Source organism: Pinus tabuliformis, chromosome 9 (genome assembly GCF_031772625.1).
Source record: "Pinus tabuliformis cultivar Carrire ecotype Pingquan chromosome 9, CPIR1, whole genome shotgun sequence".
NCBI lineage: Eukaryota > Viridiplantae > Streptophyta > Pinopsida > Pinales > Pinaceae > Pinus > Pinus tabuliformis.
The window spans coordinates 882,474,083-882,497,540 of NC_142307.1; the positions used below are offsets into that span (position 1 = coordinate 882,474,083).

The 23,458-nt window shown below is 36.7% G+C and overlaps 1 protein-coding gene across 1 annotated transcript; it reads left to right on the forward strand.

Moving 5' to 3' along the window:
* The first annotated feature begins 6,013 nt into the window (after positions 1–6,013).
* LOC149151604 (cysteine-rich receptor-like protein kinase 19) lies at positions 6,014–10,206 on the forward strand. The gene is made up of 6 exons (XM_089443209.1): positions 6,014–7,766; positions 8,189–8,331; positions 8,530–8,740; positions 8,843–9,077; positions 9,317–9,467; positions 9,682–10,206. The coding sequence occupies exons 1-6, from the start codon at positions 6,119–6,121 to the stop codon at positions 10,042–10,044; spliced, it is 2,751 nt and encodes a 916-aa protein (XP_089299335.1). The 5' UTR covers positions 6,014–6,118; the 3' UTR covers positions 10,045–10,206.
* The last annotated feature ends 13,252 nt before the right edge of the window (positions 10,207–23,458 follow it).

Here is a 23,458-nt window from a genome sequence, read left to right on the forward strand (position 1 = left end):
TTGATTCTGTATATATTTAAATTAATTAATTATTATTATTATTATTATTATTTTTAATAAAATTATTTTATATAATTAATGTATTTGTCTTAAGAAATATTAATAAATATTAATGTGGGAAAGATCTAAAAGATTAATGTTTAAGGAATTAATCTAATATTGATAATACATTATATAACTTAATGTATAAACAATTAAATAATCTAGTAATATATTAGTATATTGTTAATAGTTAATTAATATTGTAGATAATATTACTATGTTACTAGCATAGCACTATAATATTAATATATTAATATTTATATAATGTAATATAATATATATTATATTACTGAAGTGTGTTTAATGAATTAATGGATTAATACCCCACTATGAGGATAATAATCTATTAATTTTTTATGGAAATTTATTAATAAATTATTGTATTAAAATTAATATGATATAATAATAAATTAGTAAATTAATATTAATGAAATATAATAACAATTTTAATTAATTAATTACTATTATTATTATTTTTAGATTTTAATGTTATGTATTTAAGTTCTTTCCAATGTATTAAATACTATACTAGTAATGTGCTTAATCAAGGTTTATTTATGTTGACTAATTAATTTTTGTCTAAAAGAGGGTTAAAATTTGTTTTATTTATTTATTTATTATTTTTTTAATGAATGAATGATTGTATATTTGTGTTTACTGTTTTTTAATTTTATTTAATAAGGGTTTCGAGGTGTTACTTAATTTTAGCCAGTTGTCTCTATTCATGTTGTTGGAAGATTTTTTGATTTCAATTGCTTCTTTCACCCTTCTTTTTATATAATGGTCTTCCTTGTGAATGAGAAAATTTTCAAATTTTTTTTTTTATTAATTTATATATATATATATATATAGTCTTATTATTATTAATTTATTTTTATTTAATTTAATTTTTATTTTTATTTTATCTATATATATATATATTAAGGGATCGATTTTGTATATATTTAAATTAATTAATTAATTATTATTATTATTATTATTAATATTTTTTTTTTTAATAAAGTTATTTGATATAATTAATGTATTTGTCTTAAGAAATATTAATTTGGGAAAGATCTAAAATATTAATGTTTAAGGAATTAATCTAATATTGGTAATATATTATATAACTTAATGTATAAACAATTAAATAATCTATTAATATATTAGTATATTGTTAATAGTTAATTAATATTTTAGATAATATTACTATGTTACTAACATAGCACTATAATATTAATATATTAATATTTATATAATGTAATATAATATATATTATATTAATGAAGTGTCTTTAATGAATTAATACTCTAATATCACGATAATAATCTATTAATCTATTATGGAAATGTATTAATAAATTATTGTATTAAAATTAATATGATATAATAATAAATTAGTAAATTAATATTAATGAAATACAATAACAATTTTATTTAATTAATTATTATTATTATTATTTTTAGATTTTAATGTTATGTATTTAAGTTCTTTGCAATGTATTAAATACTATACTAGTAATGTGCTTAATCAAGGTTTATATTTATGTTGACTAATTAAATTTTGTCTAAAAGAGGGTTAAAATTTTGTTTTTGGTTTTGTTCTTTCTCTTCAACTTATTTCCACGTTGTTTCTTATGCTATTACGCTTTGCCTTTCTTCTTCATCCTACTTTTGTTTCTCTTCTTATTCTTTCTTATGCTTTTCTTCCTCCATTCTCCTATGTTCTTCCCTCTTCCTCCATTATTCTTTATGCATCCTCTGTTTCCTCTTTTCCTATGTTGCTAAAGTTTCTTTCATAATAGCTAGATCCGCTTTCATCTTGCAGATTCGTTCTCCCCCTCGACTATAAGTAAACTTTCTCTTTCCCTTATCCTGCGTGGGGTCATTCCCTTATGTTGGCACTACTTTTGAAGTAGCTTCCTTCTGTGGAGTCACTTGTGAAGTTACTGCAAAACTGACCAACTAGTGGGACTTGAAGGCATTAAAGCAATTCTGCCATGGATCCTCCTGCTAGTGAAATGTCTCGTTAAGCCACTAAAAGTGATTTCTCACACAATGGTCTTTACAAATACCATGGGGATTATACATATTAAAGTCTCGAGTACTATATGAAAATTTATCGACAGCCTTTCCTTCAGTATCAGTGACCTTCGGGTTATTTATCTCGTACAATCCAATTTGCATAGGAAGAGTTGGCCAATGCGCTATCTTCATTCTATGTAAAGTTGTTGAGAACACTATGGAGAGATGATATGAAACTTCTTGCATGGCAAGCTTGTCACTCGCATACCTCGGTAAAATATGTGACGACTTATGACATCCAAACACTTTAAGTAAGGTGTCATCCTATGAGGCAAACCAATATGTGATCTCCAATACTGCTTCCATTTCCCCACATGACATGCATGGTGGTTCTTCCTCAAAGATCATCTTGTATAGAAGAATGAGGAATTGGTCAGTGAGCTTCTCCATTACTCCTCGATGGTTGCAATATGAGAGCAGTTTGCAATGAATGTGTACGACAGGGTCTCGAGGTGTCCAAGTCTAGTTCATGCCAGGGAATGCATTATGTGCACAAATTGCATCCAGTAAATATGCAGACATATAAAATCTCGCTTGGCCTCCCTTGGGAGGGTTCATGGTGTTACCTACATGGATACTTAATTTTCGAGCCAACAAGTCTGACCAATTGAACGACTTCCCCTCCTTCACAACTTGGTTCAATAAGATTTCCCACCCTTCAGGAAAGGTCTCTGTGCTCCACTGACCGTAGATTTTGCAGCCAAAGATGACCAAAAATTGATAGGCCCTCATGAGAGACTTTGTCTTATAAGTATTGGTGGGTGTCTTTCAAAATTTTGATTTCTTTTTCACCCAACGTTTAAAAACATCTTTCATTCCCATATAGTTGTTGGTGGTATAGAAGTATGAATCCATGAGTGTTTCTGGCTCAGGAAAATGGTACATACGATGGTAATAAGCTACCAGAAAAGTAGCAATATTTCGTCTGCAAGCACTACTCAAAGTCATGGTCTTCACATCAATATGTTAAACAATCTAGCTGATAATATTTGCACATGGGAAGGTTGGATATCTACATGCAATCCTTTGTAGCCCTAATTTCTAGACATTTATGTATACGTGCCAGTCATTTAGATCCGATTTGAAGCTATTTGTTGAAAAAACTCTGTTTACTTTCTTCCATGTAAGATTCGATTCCTTCTCAACATACAGTTGAATGTCTAAATATACTAGAAAATTTACTAGCATACTCTCAACTTCTTCCTCGATATTTCTTTCTGTGGCGTCTTTTGAGGTAACTCTCTTGGGTGCCATGATAATAGTGACTACTAGAGAGAAGTTCTCAACAATTGTGGTACATGAAAAATGTAAAAGGCACTCATGGCAAGAATAAATTAGCTTTTGCAAGTCCACTTTAAAAGAAAGATTAGGCAGTAAACCAGTGCACTCATGAGAGAGATTGCACAATTTTCAAGAGTAAGGGAGGGAGGCCAGCTAAGGGAACTGTGCATTACATAGTCCTAGCAGCAAGTGATATAGCCTGAGGCTTGAGACTTCGCAATGCATAATTCATCCTGGGCAGTGACAGGGAGAGACTGTGCATTATGTATTCTTAGTGGCCAAGGTGGTAGGACTGAGCCCTGTGACTGTGAAATGTGCAGTTGGGCCAACCTGTATTGCACATTGCACATTATCAGAGGCCAAGCTCTCAACTTGAGCCTTGGATTTGTGTAATGCCTAGATGGGCAAGGAAATGCATGGCCAAATGAAGTGCAGATCTGCTTGGTGATGGTGAAGGAAACAAGCCAAGTTCAAGTATGGATCTGACTAAGTATGGATAGATCATTCTGAATTAAGTGCATAAACTCAACAAACGTAAGGAAAAACAAATATGCAAGGTGAGTTGCCGAAACAACAATCATTAGTGTGCATGAATAAGAAAATTGATGCGATACTTATGAAAGGCAAACAAAAAACTGAATCAACACTTCTACAAGCTAATACAAGCTAAAATTCTAGCAACCATGAAGGGAAACAAGCAAAACAACACTCACAGAAGCGAAATACAAAAATCGACAGAAAAAATGCAAAGATGACTAAAGAAAAACTCATTGGGAAAACTGACGCAAACTCCACGGAAGGCTCCTTGATCTCCCTTTGATTGCTAGAGCTCCAAGATTGAATGTACAAAAGAGCTCTAGAGGTGTCAATTAAATAGATTTGGGCAGATTAGGATTTATGACGGGCATTCCTAAAATCCAGGAAAAGGCAATACTTGGAAGAAATTTTTAAAAATAGGGACTTTGTCACCTTCGGGAAACTAATGGTGAATCCCTTTTTTTAGGTATTTCATTTTCATTTTATTTTTTTTTGCTTTTTCAGGAAACTTTCCATTCACACTCCCAAGGAAGATTGCGCAATTCTGGAGTACTATGCAACTTCCTAACTTAGTGCTTTGTGAAGTTTCTGAGCACAAGGGATGGATTGCGCATTTTTTGAGCTTAGTGTTGGGTGACCATCCATGACTGCGCAATTCTCAAGCTCAAGGTTGAGCTGCTATTCTAGATGGCACAGTTTTCATCATCAAGGTTGGCTTGCTTTCCAAGATTGCACATTTATGGAGTAAAGCCCACGACTGCTGCAAGGTCAAGTTGGAAGGTTAGCTTGTGACTCAAGAAGATCAGATATGTATGAAATCAAGCAAACATAAGCACAAACGAATAGAATAAGTCGAGCTCAAATCATGAATACTTGACGATAGTCAAAGATGAGCTCGTGTAAACATAAGAGAAAACTCCAAAATCAAAATATAGACAAAATTTTGGAGAGTGATTATAGAAGCTACAACAAATCCTAAATTTAAATTATATAATTTACACCATAAAAATTTTCAAAATAATGAATACATATCAAAAACACATTTTAAATAGTTAAAAATCACATTATTGCTTAAAAAAATACCTATCATTAAATTCCAAACTTAAAAAATCACCCACATATCTAATTAAAAACTCAAAACAATAGATGCGATAGTCACATTTACCCAATGTAATTAGGTCAGTACGATAGACGTGAGGTGTGAGGGTGGGGTGTCCCCACACAAAGGAAATTTAGTCCGGGAAAGGGTGGGGTGTTCCCGGACTTCGACATGGACTGTATTAATTGATTATTTTGGACATTATTTTATAAGATTTTGATTTTTGTTATAGCAATGTGTAATCTTGTAATGAATAAATAAATTTTTATTTAATATTAAAATTGAAATCAATTTAATAATAATAACAATAACGTTGGATCTAATCTTATAAAAAGAGTGTTTTTTGGGTTTATTATTAAAACAATTTATAATTTTATGATGAAATAAGTTAATTTTCTCATTAATATTGAAATTAGAAGTTAAATTATTTAATAATAATATAAAAATATTAAATATCAGAGTTAATTATAAATTAAAAATTATTTTAAAGAAAAATCTATCTTAGACCCACTCTCATTTTTATTACAGCAATTTGTAATTTTATATGAATTAAATTAATTTTCTATTCAGTATTAAAATTGAACTCGGTTTAAATTATTTAATAATAATAATAAAGATAAAGAGAAATTACTTTTATGATTTTAGGTTATAATTTATAAATGAATTCGGATTGGAATTTTCAAAACATCCCACTTGCTGAAAATGACCGAATCACTTTAATAATAAATCTGACTTCATCGCTGACGTTTTTCATCGAGTCATTGTACCTGTTGGGTCTTTTCACATGGTTTCATTGATTCTGGACCGGAAGTATACCCTGGGTGGGCAATGCGCTTAGAATCTTGGAATCTAGACCGAAATTTTTAAACATGGTCTATGAGGCCATTGACAATTGCTTACGCATAGGATATCTCTGCGGAATGGATTAGAATTTTGGGGAGCATTATATGTATTGGCATGTCCTTCCACTACGCATGGGACAACTGTGCAGAATAGGTTAGAATTTTGGGGAGCATTAATATTAGCACGTCCACCGTGTGTGACAATCCTAAGGAATTCAATAGAAGAGTGTCTTGCTTGCTTCAGTACTGTCCAGATGGGGCAATGTATGAAGCTATTCTACATAATTATAGTTGTCTGGATCATCATTACTCTTCATGCACATATTTGCCACGCACAGGTCCAGTACACTTGCCGCGCCAACGTTACCTCCACAACAGGCAGTAAGTTTGAGAGCAATCTGAATGCAGTCTTAGATAATCTTGTTCAACACCCCTCGCAAACTGGGTTTAGCACTTCTATGTATGGCCAAAGTCCCGACCAAGTATATGGCCTCCTCCAATGCACGGGAGACACAACAGTCGAACAATGCTACAATTGTTCCCGACAAGCAAGCGCTTCCCTTGGGAAGTTCTGTGGTAATGCCAGCGGTGGTTTAATTTGGCTCGGCGACTGTTTCTTGCGTTATGAAAACTACAGTTTCATCGGACTGCTGGATACTGTCGATGGATGGTATATTCCCAATTTAAATAGTGTTTCCAGCACTTCTCCCTTTATGACGGCTCTGGGGGACCTATTCACCGATTTATTAGCTCAGGCAGCATCTAGCTCTAACTCTTATGCTTCCGGAAATGTTACAGTTTCCTTGTCTCCAAAGATTTACGGTCTGGTCCAGTGCTGGAGAGATATATCGAGTGACGACTGCACAACATGTCTCTCAAATACAATCAATTATATTTTCACAGTTTATACGGGAAGGGCAGGGGCTAGGGGTCTGATTGGAAGCTGCATGGTTCGTTATGAAATATATCCCTTCTTTAATTCGGCTGGGCTTCCAGCACCCTCTCCAGAAGCGCCACCTCACGCACAGCCTCCAGCACCCTCTCCAGAAGCGCCACCTGACGCACAGCCGAATAATACGGAGATCTATCCATCACAAGTTTGCAACGAAACATATAATTTTTCAGGAAACAGTGCGTTTCAGAACAATCTGAATAGAGTCTTGGTTAGTCTTTCTCAAAATTACGCATCCCAGACCGGATTTGACACTTCTGAGTATGGCGAAAGTCCTGACCAGATATACGGCCTTCTTCAATGCAGAGGAGACACAACAGTGGACCAATGCGGGGTGTGTGCAACGAACGCATTGACTGCCGCTCGACAATATTGTGGGTATGCAGCCGGCGGTAGTATTTGGTTCGAGTCCTGCTTCATACGTTATGAAAACTTTAGTTTCATCGGACATCTCAGCACTTCCAAACCTATATTTACCGGGCCACAGAATCAACGGAACGTGTCCTTTATTGAAGTCTTTAACAAGGCTCTTCGTAGCCTATTTGACAATTTGACTGTTGAAGCAGTGAATGGATCTGCAAGCTGGAATAGATATGCTTCCGGTACAACTAATGACTCCTTGTCTCGAAAGATTTATGGTCTGGTGCAGTGCTGGAGAGATTTATCTACCACCGACTGCAAAACCTGTCTCTCATATACAATTAATTCTACATTGGCAAATTCTGCCGGAAGGCAAGGTGCTCAGGGCTCCACTAGTAACTGCATAGTTCGTTATGAAATATATCGTTTCTTTAATTCGACTACGCGGCCAGGGGAGCCAGCACACAGCTCTCCAAAGAAAGTAGCCTTAATTCTAGGTGTTGTTGCCGGTTCGGTTCTCTTGTTAATCGTATGTTTGTTCGCAAGTGGGAAAAGGTTGAAGTCTGCCATGAAACGAAGGGGATACGAAGGTATTGCATTAATTGGTGATATGAACTGGTAAAGTAGCCATTCTTTGAATCACAACATGACTAGCACATACTCATCTAAACGGGCGTCTGATCATGATTCATAAGCACATAAGGCCTAAAGTTAGATGTGCATATGCCCAGACCCCAGTTTAGACGGGTATGTGCAATGGCCATCGATTGGCGCACACAAATAGAATTGTTGGATTTTGCTTCCCTGGAAGTAAAAACATGATACGCTAAATCATCACGGTATCATACAATAGACAAGCAGGCTAGAACAGCCTGCTCCTTTGGACTGTGGTTGACAACAAAATTTTCACATATATTCTTCAAGGGACCTACGAAACGATTGCTTAAACCAAGTTATAGATCATATAATTTTTTGACCCAGTATTTTCTGATGTAACTGTGTTTCTTGGTAGGTGGCCGGGAGGTGGAGCAAGACGCACGAATTAGCGAGGACGGACAACTAATAATGTTTACGATGGAAACATTGCTAGCGGCTACCGAAAATTTCCATGATGATAACAAGCTGGGCGAAGGCGGATTCGGCCCTGTGTACAAGGTAATATAGGCCACGAACCTTTCTACTTGTTTTTAGGATTTAATAATTATAGTCACCATTGGGCTGTTCTCAGGAAACCCCTGACCGTTGGATGTAGATTTTCAGCTTGAAAAGAAATATATATATATAGTACAAAGAAAATTGAGGTGCAATACTTCACAAAATTCTCATACAGATCATTTGTCTGAAATGTCTCAGGGAACTACTCCAGACGGAAAAGAGATAGCTGTGAAGAAGTTGTCTTTAAATTCTGCACAAGGAAAGAAAGAATTTCTGAATGAAGTTAAGCTTGTAGCCAAAATTCAACACCGAAATCTGGTGAAGCTACTCGGCTACTGTGTAGAGGGATCGAAAACGGTGCTTGTTTACGAGTACCTACCGAATAAGAGTCTTGATAAAATCCTATTCCGTGAGTCACTTCCGTTTTATTATGTTTGTGCATAAAACGCATTGATCGTTTCACCGTTCTTAGTTCTGTCATGTTAATTGGTTAGTACTGTCATGTTTATAGATCCAAACCATCGCAAACAGCTCGATTGGCACAAGCGTTACAACATTATACTGGGAGTAGCTCGTGGGCTTCTCTATCTTCACCAGGATTCTGTACTGCGAATTATCCATCGCGATATTAAAGCTAGCAATATTTTGTTGGACGAGAAATTGAATCCTAAGATAGCAGATTTTGGCTTAGCAAAGCATTTCCCTGACAATGAAAGTCACGTCAGCACAAGACTTGCTGGAACTTTGTAAGATTTTAACGCAATTATCTCTCTCCATAATATCAAAAGCTACTAATAATCAGGGATGAATATGCTTCATTCTATGTTTTGATTCCAAGAAGATCAAAAGTACTATAATGATATTTATGACATCTTTCTGGGTTACCCTATTACGTTCTAGGATTAGGCCGAGATAACTAATCGTTACTCAATTCCTAAATATGTCACCACCGTATAACGTTTGACATTGTAATTTGGATATGCAGCGGGTATATGGCACCAGAGTACGCTATGCAGGGACAATTATCTGTAAAAGCTGATGTCTATAGCTTTGGTGTGCTTCTCCTGGAAGTTATAACAGGAAGAAAGAACACGAATTATAGTTTGTCACCTGAAATGCAGATTCTCCTAGGATGGGTAAGATAATATTTCCGTTGCATTTATTTCGGACTAAGCTAGTCCATGTTATCCACTTCATTTGTACTCAGTGCTGATCTATTTTGATATGAATTCCCTACCTATTAACTTCTGCGCTAGTTTACCATTAAACTGAAGTAAAGCTAGCTTATGTTAAGTATCTCTCCGTCATGTATCTATCTTATTAAAATGACAACTCCTCGTGATTTTGCAGGCATGGAGATCCTATGAACAAGGAAATGTTGTGCAGATGATTGATCCGGCTATAATCGAAACATGTGATAAGGAGCAAGCATCGAGATGTATTCATGTTGGTCTTTTGTGTACTCAAGCCGAGGCATCACTTCGCCCACCAATCTCTGAAGCCATTCAGATGCTTTCATCTGATTCGGTCATCTTACCAAGTCCCACAAAGCCTGTATTTGTGAGTTCTATTACCCAAACCACCACGCCCACCGGTTCTAGCTCTGGATTGTCACGTGCTTCTGCTTCCACGACATCTGCATCATCATCTCTGACTCCTGTAGCTCCTGCATCTAACGTCTATGCTTCTATTACCGAACTGGTACCTAGGTAATGCTAATTCCACAGAGTTCGTGTTGTTAGGTGAACGTATCTATGTTAAAAAAATATTTTAGCTTTTCAATTATTAGTCCCTTGTACCTCTCAAGGTGGTACCTAGGTCACGCTAATTCGACAGCGTTCGTGTTGTTAAGTGAATGTATATCTGTTAAAAAAATATTTTATCTTTTCAATTATTAGTCCCTTGCCTCTCTCAAGGTAGTTTTTTATTATGGATTTGTCTAAAAGTAGGTTTTTTGTTATGGATTTGTTTGTAAAAAGTAGGGTTGAGTAATATAGAAGTAGGTATTTTTATTATGGTTTTGTTTGGTAAAAAGTGGGATTAAGTAATATAATTTTTAATTTTGAAAAAAAAAAAATTTATTTTTTAATATTATTAAAAAATTATTTTTTAAATATTTAATTGGATATGTAACTTGAAATTTTTATGTCATTATTATGTGATTATCTCACATATTTTATACAATATAGTTATAATATTTATGTATAATTTATAAATATGTGTGGAGTGATTTTTTATTTTTAATATTGCAATAAAATTATTAGAAATTAAAAATATTGAAAATAACATATATTTAGCTAAACAATATATTTACCTTAAATACTTCCTACATAATTTGGTCAAGTCTTCTCATAAAAAAGGATGGTAATAATATGTAAATACATATACTTAGCAGGAGTTACTTCCCACCCTTATTTATGATGGTAATAAGATGTAAATACATATATTTACTAGGAGTTACTTCCCACCCTTATTTATATTTTCATAAGCATTTAATTGATTCACTTCATATCTCAATTTATTAGTTCATGCCAAAACAAATTATAGCATTGCATTTTCCTATGGACCACTATTAATTTAGAATTGACCAATATAGGTTATATATTTTAATGCAATATTCCTATAAAATAATTTCTAGTGGTAGGGAATTGAAATTTCCACACTTAAAATTGGCATCATTATAAAGTGTGAGAAAGCATCGTCTAACCAAAATTAATTTTATCACCTAATTTCATAAGAAGGAAAAATAACATGTTTATAACACAACATATATTTCACAATATGAATATACCTAACTGAATATACCACCCTTCCAACTAAGAAAGTCTATCCAACTTCCTAGCCGAAGGAACCTCCATACATTCCCTAGCTCTTTGAGGCCAACTCAAACCATAGTCATAGTGTGTCCAAAATAGATCCAACACCCTCCAACCAAAACTAATATATTTTGAATTCTCCTTCCTCCTCCTCTCGATTTTCTCCTCCTCTCAATTCATTCCTCCTCTCTATTCACTCCTTCTCTCAATTCACTCCTCCTCTCTATTCACTCCTCCTCTCCTTCCTTACTTCCAACTCCAAAATAGCATAAGACCAAAGAAGCATCCCCTTATCCATCTTCTCCTCTGACCTTATGCCCCCCCCCCCGACCGCCCCTAATTACTTATCCTCAAATAAATTCAAGGAGACAACTTGTTATTCCGAAGATAAATAATTAACAAAATAATAAATAAAACCATAGAATAATAAAATAATAATATTTAATATTTTCAATAAACAAGAATCTAATATATTTAATATTAATAATCATATTTAAATATTACTTAATAATTATACACCAAATTTCAAATTTAATTAGTCACTAATCAATATTAGTCATTAATCAAACTTAAGGCTAACTATAAACTTGATCAATAATCAAGTTTAACCATTTATCTAATAATCTAACATATCAACCATTAGAATACTAATGTATGTGTGTGATATGTAGGTATATAACTAGCATACACATACTTCATATGTATACTAATAATAGTTATTGGAAGCAAGCACGAAAGTCAATCACTCAGCAGGTACGTGAATAAAATAATGTAAGATAATAGGATCAGATAAGGGCATTACATACACCCCTCCTTCAGAAAACTTCGTCCTGATGTTAAATTCAAAAGATATAAGTAGTGAGGAAATAGTATGACAATAAGAAATAACAAAACAAGGAGAAGGATATAATAGTCAAATTAAGCAAGTTAAGAGATGATGCCACTTTCCATCTAGAGTCTCTAACTAACCTATAACCTCCTATCCTACTAAACCTACTTCCACTCCCATCCATTCCATCATCTACTACAATATCTTATGGCATCGACTATATCGATCTAACCAACAACAAAATCAAGATGGTGGAAGCGTCGAATATATCGAAAAAACTTCCCTAGTAATCAAATCCAAGATTCCATCACATGTCTAGAGGAGTGTGTCCATTATTGGCCTCCCATGATTCTAGGCTTGGAGATTACACAATGGGATGCTAGTGATGGACACACTCCTATAGACATGTGATGGCTCTTTGGAGTTTCTTGTTGGTGAACTTAGGTCAATATAGTAGATGCTATTGTAATCTTAGTTTTATTGGTGGTTAAATCAGCATAGTTGATGCCATAGGTTATTGTGGTAAAGGATGGATAGGATGGAGCAGAAGTAGGTTAGGGAAGATAGGAGGTTATAGGTTAGTTGGAGACTCTAGATGGTAAGTGACATCCTTTGTTGAATTACTTAATTTGAGTGTTATATCTTTCTCTTTGTTTTTTTATGCCTTATTGCCATACTACTTCCTAACTACTCGTATCCTTTTGACATTAAATTTAGGTCAAACTTTTATGAAGGAGGGTTGTATGTAATGCCCCTATATGATCCTATTGTCTTACATTGTTTTATCAACCTACCTATTGAGTGATTGAATTTTTTGCTTGACTCCAATAAGTATTATTACTATACATATGAATTATGTGTACTCTAGTCCTTTCATATAGTCCTTTCTAATATACAAGTAACAACTATATATATATATATAGAGGTGATTATAATCATCGTGTTGTTAGGTTTGGTATCCACATACCATTTTTTTCTTTCAATTAATTTCAACATGTTGGAAGTAAATGTTACATCAGAGAAATCATGCATTGAATAAGTCATATTATTACACAATATTTTGTCATACCTCCTGCACTTCCCTGTGACATACCTTGAAGTGCCTGAAACATGACCATTATACAGTATACTCATCCATGTATACAACTCAGATCCCTCCTAAGACTTTGTTTGGAAAATGCCTTGAGCTTTCCGTGAAGAAATAGCTCTTAAAACCGTAAAATGAGGATCATCACTCTTTTGAAGCTTAAAACAATGATGGTCATGTGTTGCACTGTACTTGACCAACGATGGCATTACTTTGTTCCCTTGCATACCCACGATGATCCTAAAATGGTAATTTTCCCAAAGAAGATGAGAAGTTTTGTGATCTAGAAGCTTCTAGAGTGGCGAGTTGGAGGTTTTTTTGCATAGATGAGGCTGAATTCTCCCAACTTGGCTCTTTTTCTTATCCCTATGAGTTGCCTCCTTGAGATGAGGGCCTAATCCTATCTTTAGAGAAGTCCTAACTCCCTCTCCCAGCCTATGAATTCATCATCTCCTATTCCCAAATGGTTGGTCTATGTCTATTTGCATCCGTATGCTAAGCTTGTGCCTAGAGGCTATTCATTAGACTTGGAGAAGGAGTGCTTGGAGAGTTCTTAGCTTGGCCTTGGATTACCACTCAAGGAGAACCTTTCAACATCAAGGCTTTGGTTGTAAGATTCCCTCTATTCCTTAATAATATACAACTGTTGGTTCATCTTCTCAAAATATATATGTTCACGTCTTATTTAGCTTGACATTACTTGATGAGTTAAGTAGGTTGTTATTGGATTTGCTATTGGTTTTGGTATGCTTTGTTGTCTCTTGATCACTTTTGCAGGTACATAAGCACTGAGAGAAGCAGGAACAAGTCCGTGACACAAGCGGTTCGAGCCCCTCAACAAAGTAAATCAGAATAGCATCAGAACGAGGTAAGTTGTCTCCTTCGTTTTTCTTTTCAATTATAACCTAGGAAGATGTCTAGTTGATTGTCACTTTAGTTGCTAGACCCACTCATTGGGTCAGAGGGATCGTCTCTGTCCATAGAGAGGATTAACCTTGTCAACGAAATGGTGACTCCACTGGGGAAACTATGATCCTTTCCGTCCATTTCTTCACCTTGTCTTTTGACGAGTTTGATCAAACATTCATTCTTAGACTTTATTGCTTATCTGTAGTCAGTCTCACTTTCTGGTAGATGCTTGAAGGTTGTTGATTTGATCTGTTCTTGAAGATTTTGTGTTTTTTCTTTGTTTTTCTCGCCCGTCGCGTTTTTAGCCATGACAGTCGCGATGATATCATGGGTTTGTTGATTACAGTAGCGATGATCGCTGTTTTTCTCTTAACACGCGCGATGATTGCAGAAGTTAAAGAATTTTAGGGTTTGTCTTGTGGTTTTCAGTTCTTTTTCCCTTCTCCCAATGATTTACCAGTGTGATCTTAGTTGACTCTTTTATTGTCTGATTGCAATCCCCTTTTAACATGGTTTGAGTATGTTTGAAGTTTCATTATCCTTTTAGGGTTTCTAGGTCTTCTAGGTCATCCTTAATCTGCTCATTGGTCTTCTCATCAGAGATCAATTACCAGTGTTAAAGAGTTTTTTGTGTGTTCGGACATCCTCTGCAGATCACTTTTGGTTCTTGGGTCATAAGTTCTTTTCATTAGTGTTAGATTGAGTAGATGCTGTGAAAGTCGCTTAAGTTCTGTTTGACAAAGAATAGATTACAAATTGATTATCTCATTTAAATCGAAAGGAAGTGTTTACTTTGAGTTTTGTGTTTCGAAAAGTGAAGGTGAAAGTGTTTATCTTTTTGTAGTTTTCGAAGAATTTTTTTGTTGCATTCAAATCATCAATGTGAAAGAGATTTTAATGTTTGTTGGCTTGCTTGCATTCTCTTTTACTTTTTGCACTAGATTACATTGATTGCACTAAAGTGAAAATAAAAATTCATCATTATATCGTAAGGTAGTTTTGCTTTAAGGTTTGTTTTGGCATTACATTTGCTTATGATATGAAAGATTAGATTTCATGTTTTTTCATTCAGCATTTGAAGATTGTCATGGGTGCACTTTTACATTGGTTTGATGCATGATTTGAGTGATCTTCTTCCCTACATAGATAACTTTCATTGAATTGAAGGATTTCACTTCATCATATAGTTACATTTTAGGAACAAATAACATCATTAAGGCCTTGAAATCGAAACATAGTTCCAATATCAACTTTAAAATCTATCAATTAATCTAAGGAGAATTTGAAACATTAACGTTCATACTTATGGTGTCTATAAAACTTAGCATTTGTCGTTCTCTTCGGCATTAGACAATGCTAGCACAAACTTGTGCTCCCCCTACCGTCGCGTATATAAAGGGAGACCCCCATAGCTTGAAAACCTTTATCCATAGGAAGCTAAGTCTATTGCCCTGTAAACATAATACACCGAACACATCATTTGGGAGATTTCCTGCACATACCTCAAGTCCTTAGTAAATGTATTTGCTGAGGTGTATATTATAGTTCACGGTTACTTGGTACTCCTTTTACATAGATTCACCTGAGTAGTCATTTCGATCTTTTCTAACTCTTTAAATTTGAAAAGATCATCAAGCAACTTGTCCTTTCAAGCTCGCTAAACCATCGAAAGCAATTAGAGTCACCTTTTCATCATTTTCTTGACTATTAAAATATGAAAAGGAAAAGTTTTTTTTTGCTAAAAACAACTGCCCATGATAAACATGTTGAACCCAAGCAGTTGCTTCTTGGACCAATATTGAGTAATTCCTTGTTAATTTCAAGATTGTTAAAATCCCTCAATGAATCTCCTTTCCTTTTTTTCTTTTGATAGGAAGTTATTATGGCTAAACCATTGATTTCATCTCATAGTTCCCCTTCATTTTCTAATACTAAAGGGTCCTCCCAAGGAGTTCATCTGGAGCTTCCTTAATCAGTTGAAGATCAAGGTTTTGGACTTGGGATTATTCCAAGTATCCATCGGATTCATGGTCACCTCAAGAATATGATCCTAATACCTTTGATAATCCTATTCAGACCCCTGAGAGTCCGCAGACTCCTGAGAGTCCGCAGAGGCTTGTTACCTATTTGTCGAATATTTTATTCGATTATGTTGTGATATCTCCTTAGCGTCCTTACAGTCCTTACAGTTGGTCTGGTATTCCTTTGGAGTTATCTCCTCGCACATCTCAGTTTCCTCGTCACCAGTTGTTTCCATTTATAGAGTCAGAAGGTGAAATCCCAACCTCTTCTTCGGGTGATTCAGAAGTTTCCGCTACCCATACTCCTCATATTCATGATGAGAAAGGATATGAATATCCTCCAGAAGGCTTTCCTTATATACGAAGAGTCCCATCTCTCACTTTCCCTGAAACTAGTGGACCCATGTTGCCACTTGGTTATACAACCTTAGCTCAGTTAGTTTCAGGTAATCCTAGTGCTTCGTCATTGTATCAAAATCCCATTTGGTCTTCAAATGTTATGCCTACATCCGGTCTGTTCATTCAAAACACGACCTCTCGAACTTCTATACAAACTACTGTCACAATAGTTCCTGTTCAACCTACAATTTCGTCGCAGCCTGGCTCATCGTTTCAGCTGACTCTTCCGGTACAACTGACTATTTTAGGCTAGGTTTCGGTTAGTTCTTCTACTCCTCCATCAAGTGGACAGAATGTGCCACCGCCTGAGGGGAAGGATCTGAATACTCATCTTATGTGAGGAGAAACCAATGTGAGTGGATTACAAACTCACATGGTTCGTGCTAATCAACCTTATTATGGTAGTTTTCCTAACCCTGTTGGTCCATTTAGGTTAGGAAACATCCCATATCAATAGCCTTATATGGCTCAGATTCCACTCCAATATTCTTATGTACCATATGGTTCAGAAGCCTTGGTTAATCCGTCTTACATTCCTCAATCGGGAGCTTATGTTCAATCCTTTATTCCTGGTGGATATGGTTAGATTCAATTCGGGAATTATTAATACCCACAGGGTATATCCCAAGGAACTGTCCAGCATCCCTTGCAGCAGCAAGGACAACCTTTGAAGCTGTAAGGGTAGCCCTTGCAGCAGTAAGGGAAACCTTTGCAGCACTAAGGGCAGACATTGCAGCAGTAAGGGCAATTGTTACAGTAGCAAGGGCAACCTTTTCCGCAGTCTCAATAGCCTTTGCAATTGCAAACTCAATTTTTTCAGCAGTCTACTGAACCTTTGTACTCGCAAGGCCAACCTTTGCAGCAGCAAGGTCAATCTTTACAAAAGAAAAGTAAGAATTTGTAGCAACAAGGTCAACCTTCTAAGAAACAAGCTTTATATGCATATCAACAAGGTCAGCCTCTGCAAGCCCAAGGTCAACCCCTATAGCAGTAGGGTCAATCTCCTTATGTCCAGGGTCAACAGGTTCAACAACCTTATAACCCATATGTCGCGTACAATGATTATCAGCGACCTATGGTGGGTCAATATCAAACCTACCTTAGACCAAATCCACCTTAGGGTCAAGGTAACCCTCAGTGGGGACAAAATCAGGTCCTGTTTGGACAAAATCCTCCACTATGGGGGAGAACCCTTACCAGCAAGGATGGAACCCGCAGTTTGGGTCTCCTCAAAGACCCTATATGTTGTTTAACACGCAATTTCCTTTCTTGGCTACGTTGGAGTTTCCCGATGTTTCGAGGCTCACGAATGATCCCATTCTTCATTCGCCTTATTGGCGTCCAATTCCAACTAAAATTCCAAGAGATTGTCTGAAATTCGAAGGAAAATCTAAAGAGGATCCGCAAGCCCATGTGATGACATATCACCTATGGTGCCCCTCCAATTCGTATGTTGACAATTCGATCCATCTTCGCCTCTTTCAGAGAACCCTCATAGGTGCTGTCGCAAAATGGTATATCCAATTGCCTCGAGGTACCAATGCTGACTTCAACTCTCTGGCTATGGCCTTCCTCACCCACTTGCAATTGTCGGTTCGGTATGAAACTGACACTCATTTTCTGACATCCCTTAAGCAAGACACCACGACCCAAATTTTCCGATCATATCCATGAATAGAGACGTCAGTGTTGCCTCATCAAATTCAAGATTTCTGATGATTTGTTGACTAAATGGTTCACAAAATCATTTTTTAACAAGATTTCTAAGGATATAGCTATGGGTGGATGTGTTACTGAAGAGAAAGCTATCACCTGTGCCTAATATCTAGATTTAGTATATTCGCACTTTGGCACATTGAATGAGATGTTGCTTGATTCTTTGAGACCATCTTCTGATCTAACAACATCAAAGTCTCCTGATGTGCCACCTGTGGATGGTGTGATTAGTTCTGTGTCTCAGACTTCCACGAAAGATTCTTCGAAGTAGAAATTTGTTTCAAGCACTGGTTCTAATAATCCTTCGAAGAATTCATCTAGTCTTGGTAAAACCTCTAAGGTACATGTTGTTCAATCAACCGCAGCAGATAAGGCCTCCAAAGGTAAGAAAAAGGGAAAAGGTAAAGATAAAGCCAATGCCCGAAAACAAGACCCACCCAAATCATCTTCTCATGATGCTTTTAAAAGAAAGACGAAATATCCTTGCCTCATCTGTGAGGAAGATCATTACACCAAGGATTGTCCCTGGTGCTCTGAAGTTAATCGCTTGTTGAAATAGACTCTGGTTGTCTTAAAAGAACCTTTTCCATCTCATCAAACACAATTGGTAGACCAAAAACAATCCTCTACCTCCTCTGGTTCCCAAGTTTTCATGATGCAAGGTTCATTGCCCATTTCAATTTCTATTCGAACAAAGGACTATCAAACCACACATATGCAGACGATGGAGAAAGAAGTCATTGATAGCCCTTCTACTTCTACTCCGTCTAGTTCTAGTCCGCTCCATATTGAGTGCCCTAACAGTGAATTCGTAATCCGACCACCACCCAAGGGTGTGCTTTGGAAGTCATCTTAAAATTCGAATGCTAGAGCTGCAGATCACTACAATATTGTTGAGGATTTCGCTCAAGCACCTTCGGTAATGTCTGCCTTGAAAGTTCTTCAAACCTGTCAAACACAACGGAAGTCACTGTTGTCTGCTATAGCTGTTATTGATCCTGTCGATTCGAGTTTGATTACCTTTCATCTTGAAAACCATGTGCCTTGTCTTTGTCATCAGATTTTTTTTTATACAAGTTCTTATTAGAGGAAATACGATCCATCGAACTGTTATTGATGAAGGTGCTTCTACCTGCATCATGTATGTTTCATGTTGGAAGGCTATTGGCTCTCCTTCTCTTAACTAGTCCCCGAACACTTTGGAGGCCTTTAATGGCAGAGGCTCACGTCCATACGGTATTCTCATGAACTTTCCGATCACATTGGAAAGAAAGACCGTTGAATTAGAAGTAGAAGTTGTAGATGAAAATTTCAACTACAACCTTCTTCTCAGGTGAAGCTGGACCCACACTATGTTTTGTGTAGTTTCTTCTTTGTTCTGGGTGATTTGTTTTCCTTACGAAGAAAAATTGTCATCGTCGATAAATTTTCTTTCTTCTCTTCTAGTTCATCGAACGGCAATGTCCCTTACGTGGGAAATACCGAGGTTCCTTATGAGAGTGTGGGGGAAGGTCTCTTCAAAGGCTCTTCTTTAATGGGTACCTTTACTCTCCCACCTCTACATGTTAATTAAATAAATATGATCTCAGTTTCTACAGATCCTTAGATTATCCCTACCCCAGATCAAATTGATTCTTTTGGTGATTATATGCCTTTAAGTCCATTGGAGAAAAATTATCAAGAAATTGCCTTAGCTTCGATGCCGCTTAAGAAAGTCATATTGTTTTCAGTATGAACCTGGACACTTTTGTGCCATCTCCTTGGCTTGGTTCTTGGGATTATTTGGATCCTTTGAACGAGACATTCCCCACCAATGAGAGTATCATTGAAGTCATGTCTCTGGACGAAACTCCATGGAATGGTCTCCATCGTCGTTCTTCATTTCTTCCCAGCCTCACTGAGATGTCTTCCTCTCCCACGCCTCCACTTCAAACACTTATCCTGGTGCATGAATTCTTATCAGAGGGTAATATGGGGAACATCACTGCTACTATGCCTCTTGACATTTCCATTAAACTTGGGATTGTCGAGAACATTCATATTGGGGTTTCCTGTTCTCCGGATGAGATCAAGGTTTACACTCAACTTTTTAAAGAATTTTGAGACATCTTCACATGGTCATATGAGGAAATGCCTAATATTTATCTAGCAATAGTGGTACATGAGATTCTGAATTATCCTGGTGCCAAGCCTGTTCACCAACGGCTTTGCCCCATGCATCCTCGAAAGGTTGCTGCTATTAAAGAAGAAGTGGAGAAGCTTTTAAAAGTAGGTTTTATTTATCCTATCCCATTGACAGATTGGGTGTCCAACATTGTCCCTGTTGGTAAAAAGAAGGGAACAATCCATGTCTGTGTTGATTACCATGATATCAATCGCGCATGTCCAAAAGATAATTATCCCACTCCTTCTATCGATCAGATCATCGACAAGTGCGCTGGGAGTGATATTTTCTCCTTCATGGATGGTTTTTCTAGTTACAACCAGATCAATATTTCACCTGCTGATCAACATAAAACGACCTTTATTTGTCCCTGGGGCACTTTTTCTTATAAAAATATTCCTTTCGGTTTAAAGAATATTAGCGCTACCTTGTAACGAGCAATGTCTTATGCATTTCACGACATTCGACACATTGTTCAGCCTTACCTTGACGACTTACCAGCCCACTCTGCTAAGCGTCATGACCATTCTAATCACTTAAGATCCATCTTTTTCGGATGTCGGCATTATAACATCCGTCTCAATCCACATAAGTGTGTTTTTTGCGTTGAGTTTGGCCAACTCTTGGGTTTTGTAGTATCCCACGAAGGTATCCGAATTGATCCTTTAAAAGTTGAGGCCATTATCAACTTACCCCCCCACTTCATTGTTGCAATTGCAAAGTCTGCAAGGAAAGGCTAACTTTCTCCGTTGATTCGTTCCTAATTACGTTGAACTCGCCAAAGGTTTTACTCGCTTACTTAAAAAGGGGATCCCTTTAATTTGGGATGAAGTTGCCCAAAAATCCTTTGATTCTTTGAAAGACACGCTTATCAGTGCTCCTTTATTGCATCCCCCTTATTATCGACGTGATTATTTTCTGTACTTGGATGCAATTGATACTATTATTTCTATGGTGTTAGTTTAGGACAATGACGATGGCAACGTGCTCGTAGTTTATTATTTAAGCCAAAATTTTCTTGATGCTGAGTCTCGATATGCCCATGTCGAGAAGCTTTCCTTGGTAGTAGTCCATGATGTCCAAAGATTTCAACACTATATCCTTTTACAGAAAACCACAGCGATTTATGATTGCAACACCATGACCTATATACTGACTCGTTAGTTACTCCGGGGAAAATACTCCAAATGGATCGTTATCCTGCAGGAGTTTGATTTGAAGTTTACTTCTGCCAAGTCAAAGAAATCACTCATTTTTGCTGAGTTGATATGTGCCCTTCCGTCTACAAACACTTCGACTGATTTTGCTGAGCAGATTCCTGATGAAACTTTGTTTCTGATTAGTACTCTCGACCCGTGGTATGGACATATTATCGTTTATCTCCAAACCCAAACCTTCTGATCTGAGTTGTCTCGATCCAACCAACACGGCATCCGTCATCAGTCCCAACCCTTTCGGATGCTTGGTGATACATTATATCGGGTTGGTGTCGACTCTGTTCTTCGCATGTGTCTCACCCTAGAAGAGGCTAAACAGGTCTTGAATGATTGTGGTGCCTGTGGTGGTCATATGTCAGTCTATGCCACCGCTAAGAAAATCCTCCACACCGGTTATTTCTGGCCTTCTATCTTCAAAGATTGTATTCTAGCTGTTCAAAAATGCCATGAATTCTAGATTTTCAACTGCAATCAGCGCACCCCTGTTACACAACATTTTGTCACTGTCCCTGTACTCCCCATTCCTTGATCCTGGAGGACCTCTATAGTGAACCCTACATGCTTTCCCTTCATGAAGAAACTCCCATTTTTTCCGTCTTCATGAGCATAACAATTCCCTCTTGCACCATTTCCTTGAAATCTTCTGGTTTTCTTAGTTTACAAGACCTGCGCTAATGACCCTTGTCCTCGTCGCACCAATACGCAGGAATTAACACTATCCCTAGCGCCGACCGGAGCGACTGACCGTTGTTCCAGTCGCGCTGGTCCTCTTATGGGAAGTTTTTTAAATAAGGAACTGAAGCTTCCGGCTCTTGAAGCTTCATAATGGAAGTCTGGTAAATGGTTTGGTCAGATGGGGTCAAGTATGTCAGTTTGGGCTCCCTTCCCCTATAAGGATGGAACTACCTTAAGAGATAAGACCTTCTCCCATGAGAAGAGGATCTATATCCCATCCATTCATGCTATATAAATCTCCATTTTCCCCAAGCACAAGCTAGTGTTAATATTGGTGTTAGTGCTAATTAAGTTTGGAGTAAACAACAAGCTATTCATAATTGTAGCTCTTTAGTTTTGTGAGGGAGAAGTGTGAATTTGGTTTAGTGTGAAGCCTAAATGGAAGAGGATTAAAACTATCATTGTTGAGGCCATCATGGAATTCTAGCAGAAGTGTGTGGGAACCTGGTTTTGTCAGAGGAGAACAACAACGTCAAGACAATGGTTGTAATCTCTTCTTGATTCAATATATATGCAACTATCGATTGATTTCCTACATGATTTTTCATCTTACATGTTCATGGCTTAATGTTTCTTGACTTGTTAAGTACGTTGAATTACAATTTGTCTATTATCACGGTTATTGTTTGCTGTTGTTTACTTGTTTCAGGTGTTCGAAGAAGGAAACGAGAGATAGTTGGAGCAAGCAAGAAAGGTCATCACAAAACGGGATAAGCATACTAAGAGGTAGGCCCTATTAATTGGTTCTAACCTAAGGAAATCTTCCATAGAATGTATCGGTTGTGGCTAGACCCATTATCGGGCTAGAGGAATTGTTTGTGTCTGCACTCATAATTTTACTTCACCACAAATTAGCGACCATACTGGGGAAACAATCCTTCTATTTGTCTTGTTTGAGATTTCATGGTTTTGTGTGAACTTTCTAGTTCCACTTCTTCCCTTTGGTACTATTTTTTTTCCTTTGCTTATTGGTCTGAGTTTAAAATTCATAGTAGCAAATCTGGTTCCAACTTTAAATTTTTTTATTTTTTATTTCTTGGCCTCCTCCCTCAATGCGCTTAACTCGCTGATAGTCGCATCGATCAACGCGATATGATGAGAAATAGTCACGCAGACCTCCTTCTGGCGCTTGTTGTCAGTTAGGCAGTCACACCGATGCATGTAAGTGAAGATTAGGGTTTTTCCCCAATATTGGCCATTGTGTTTTTCTCTCATGATTTCGACCCCATAAACC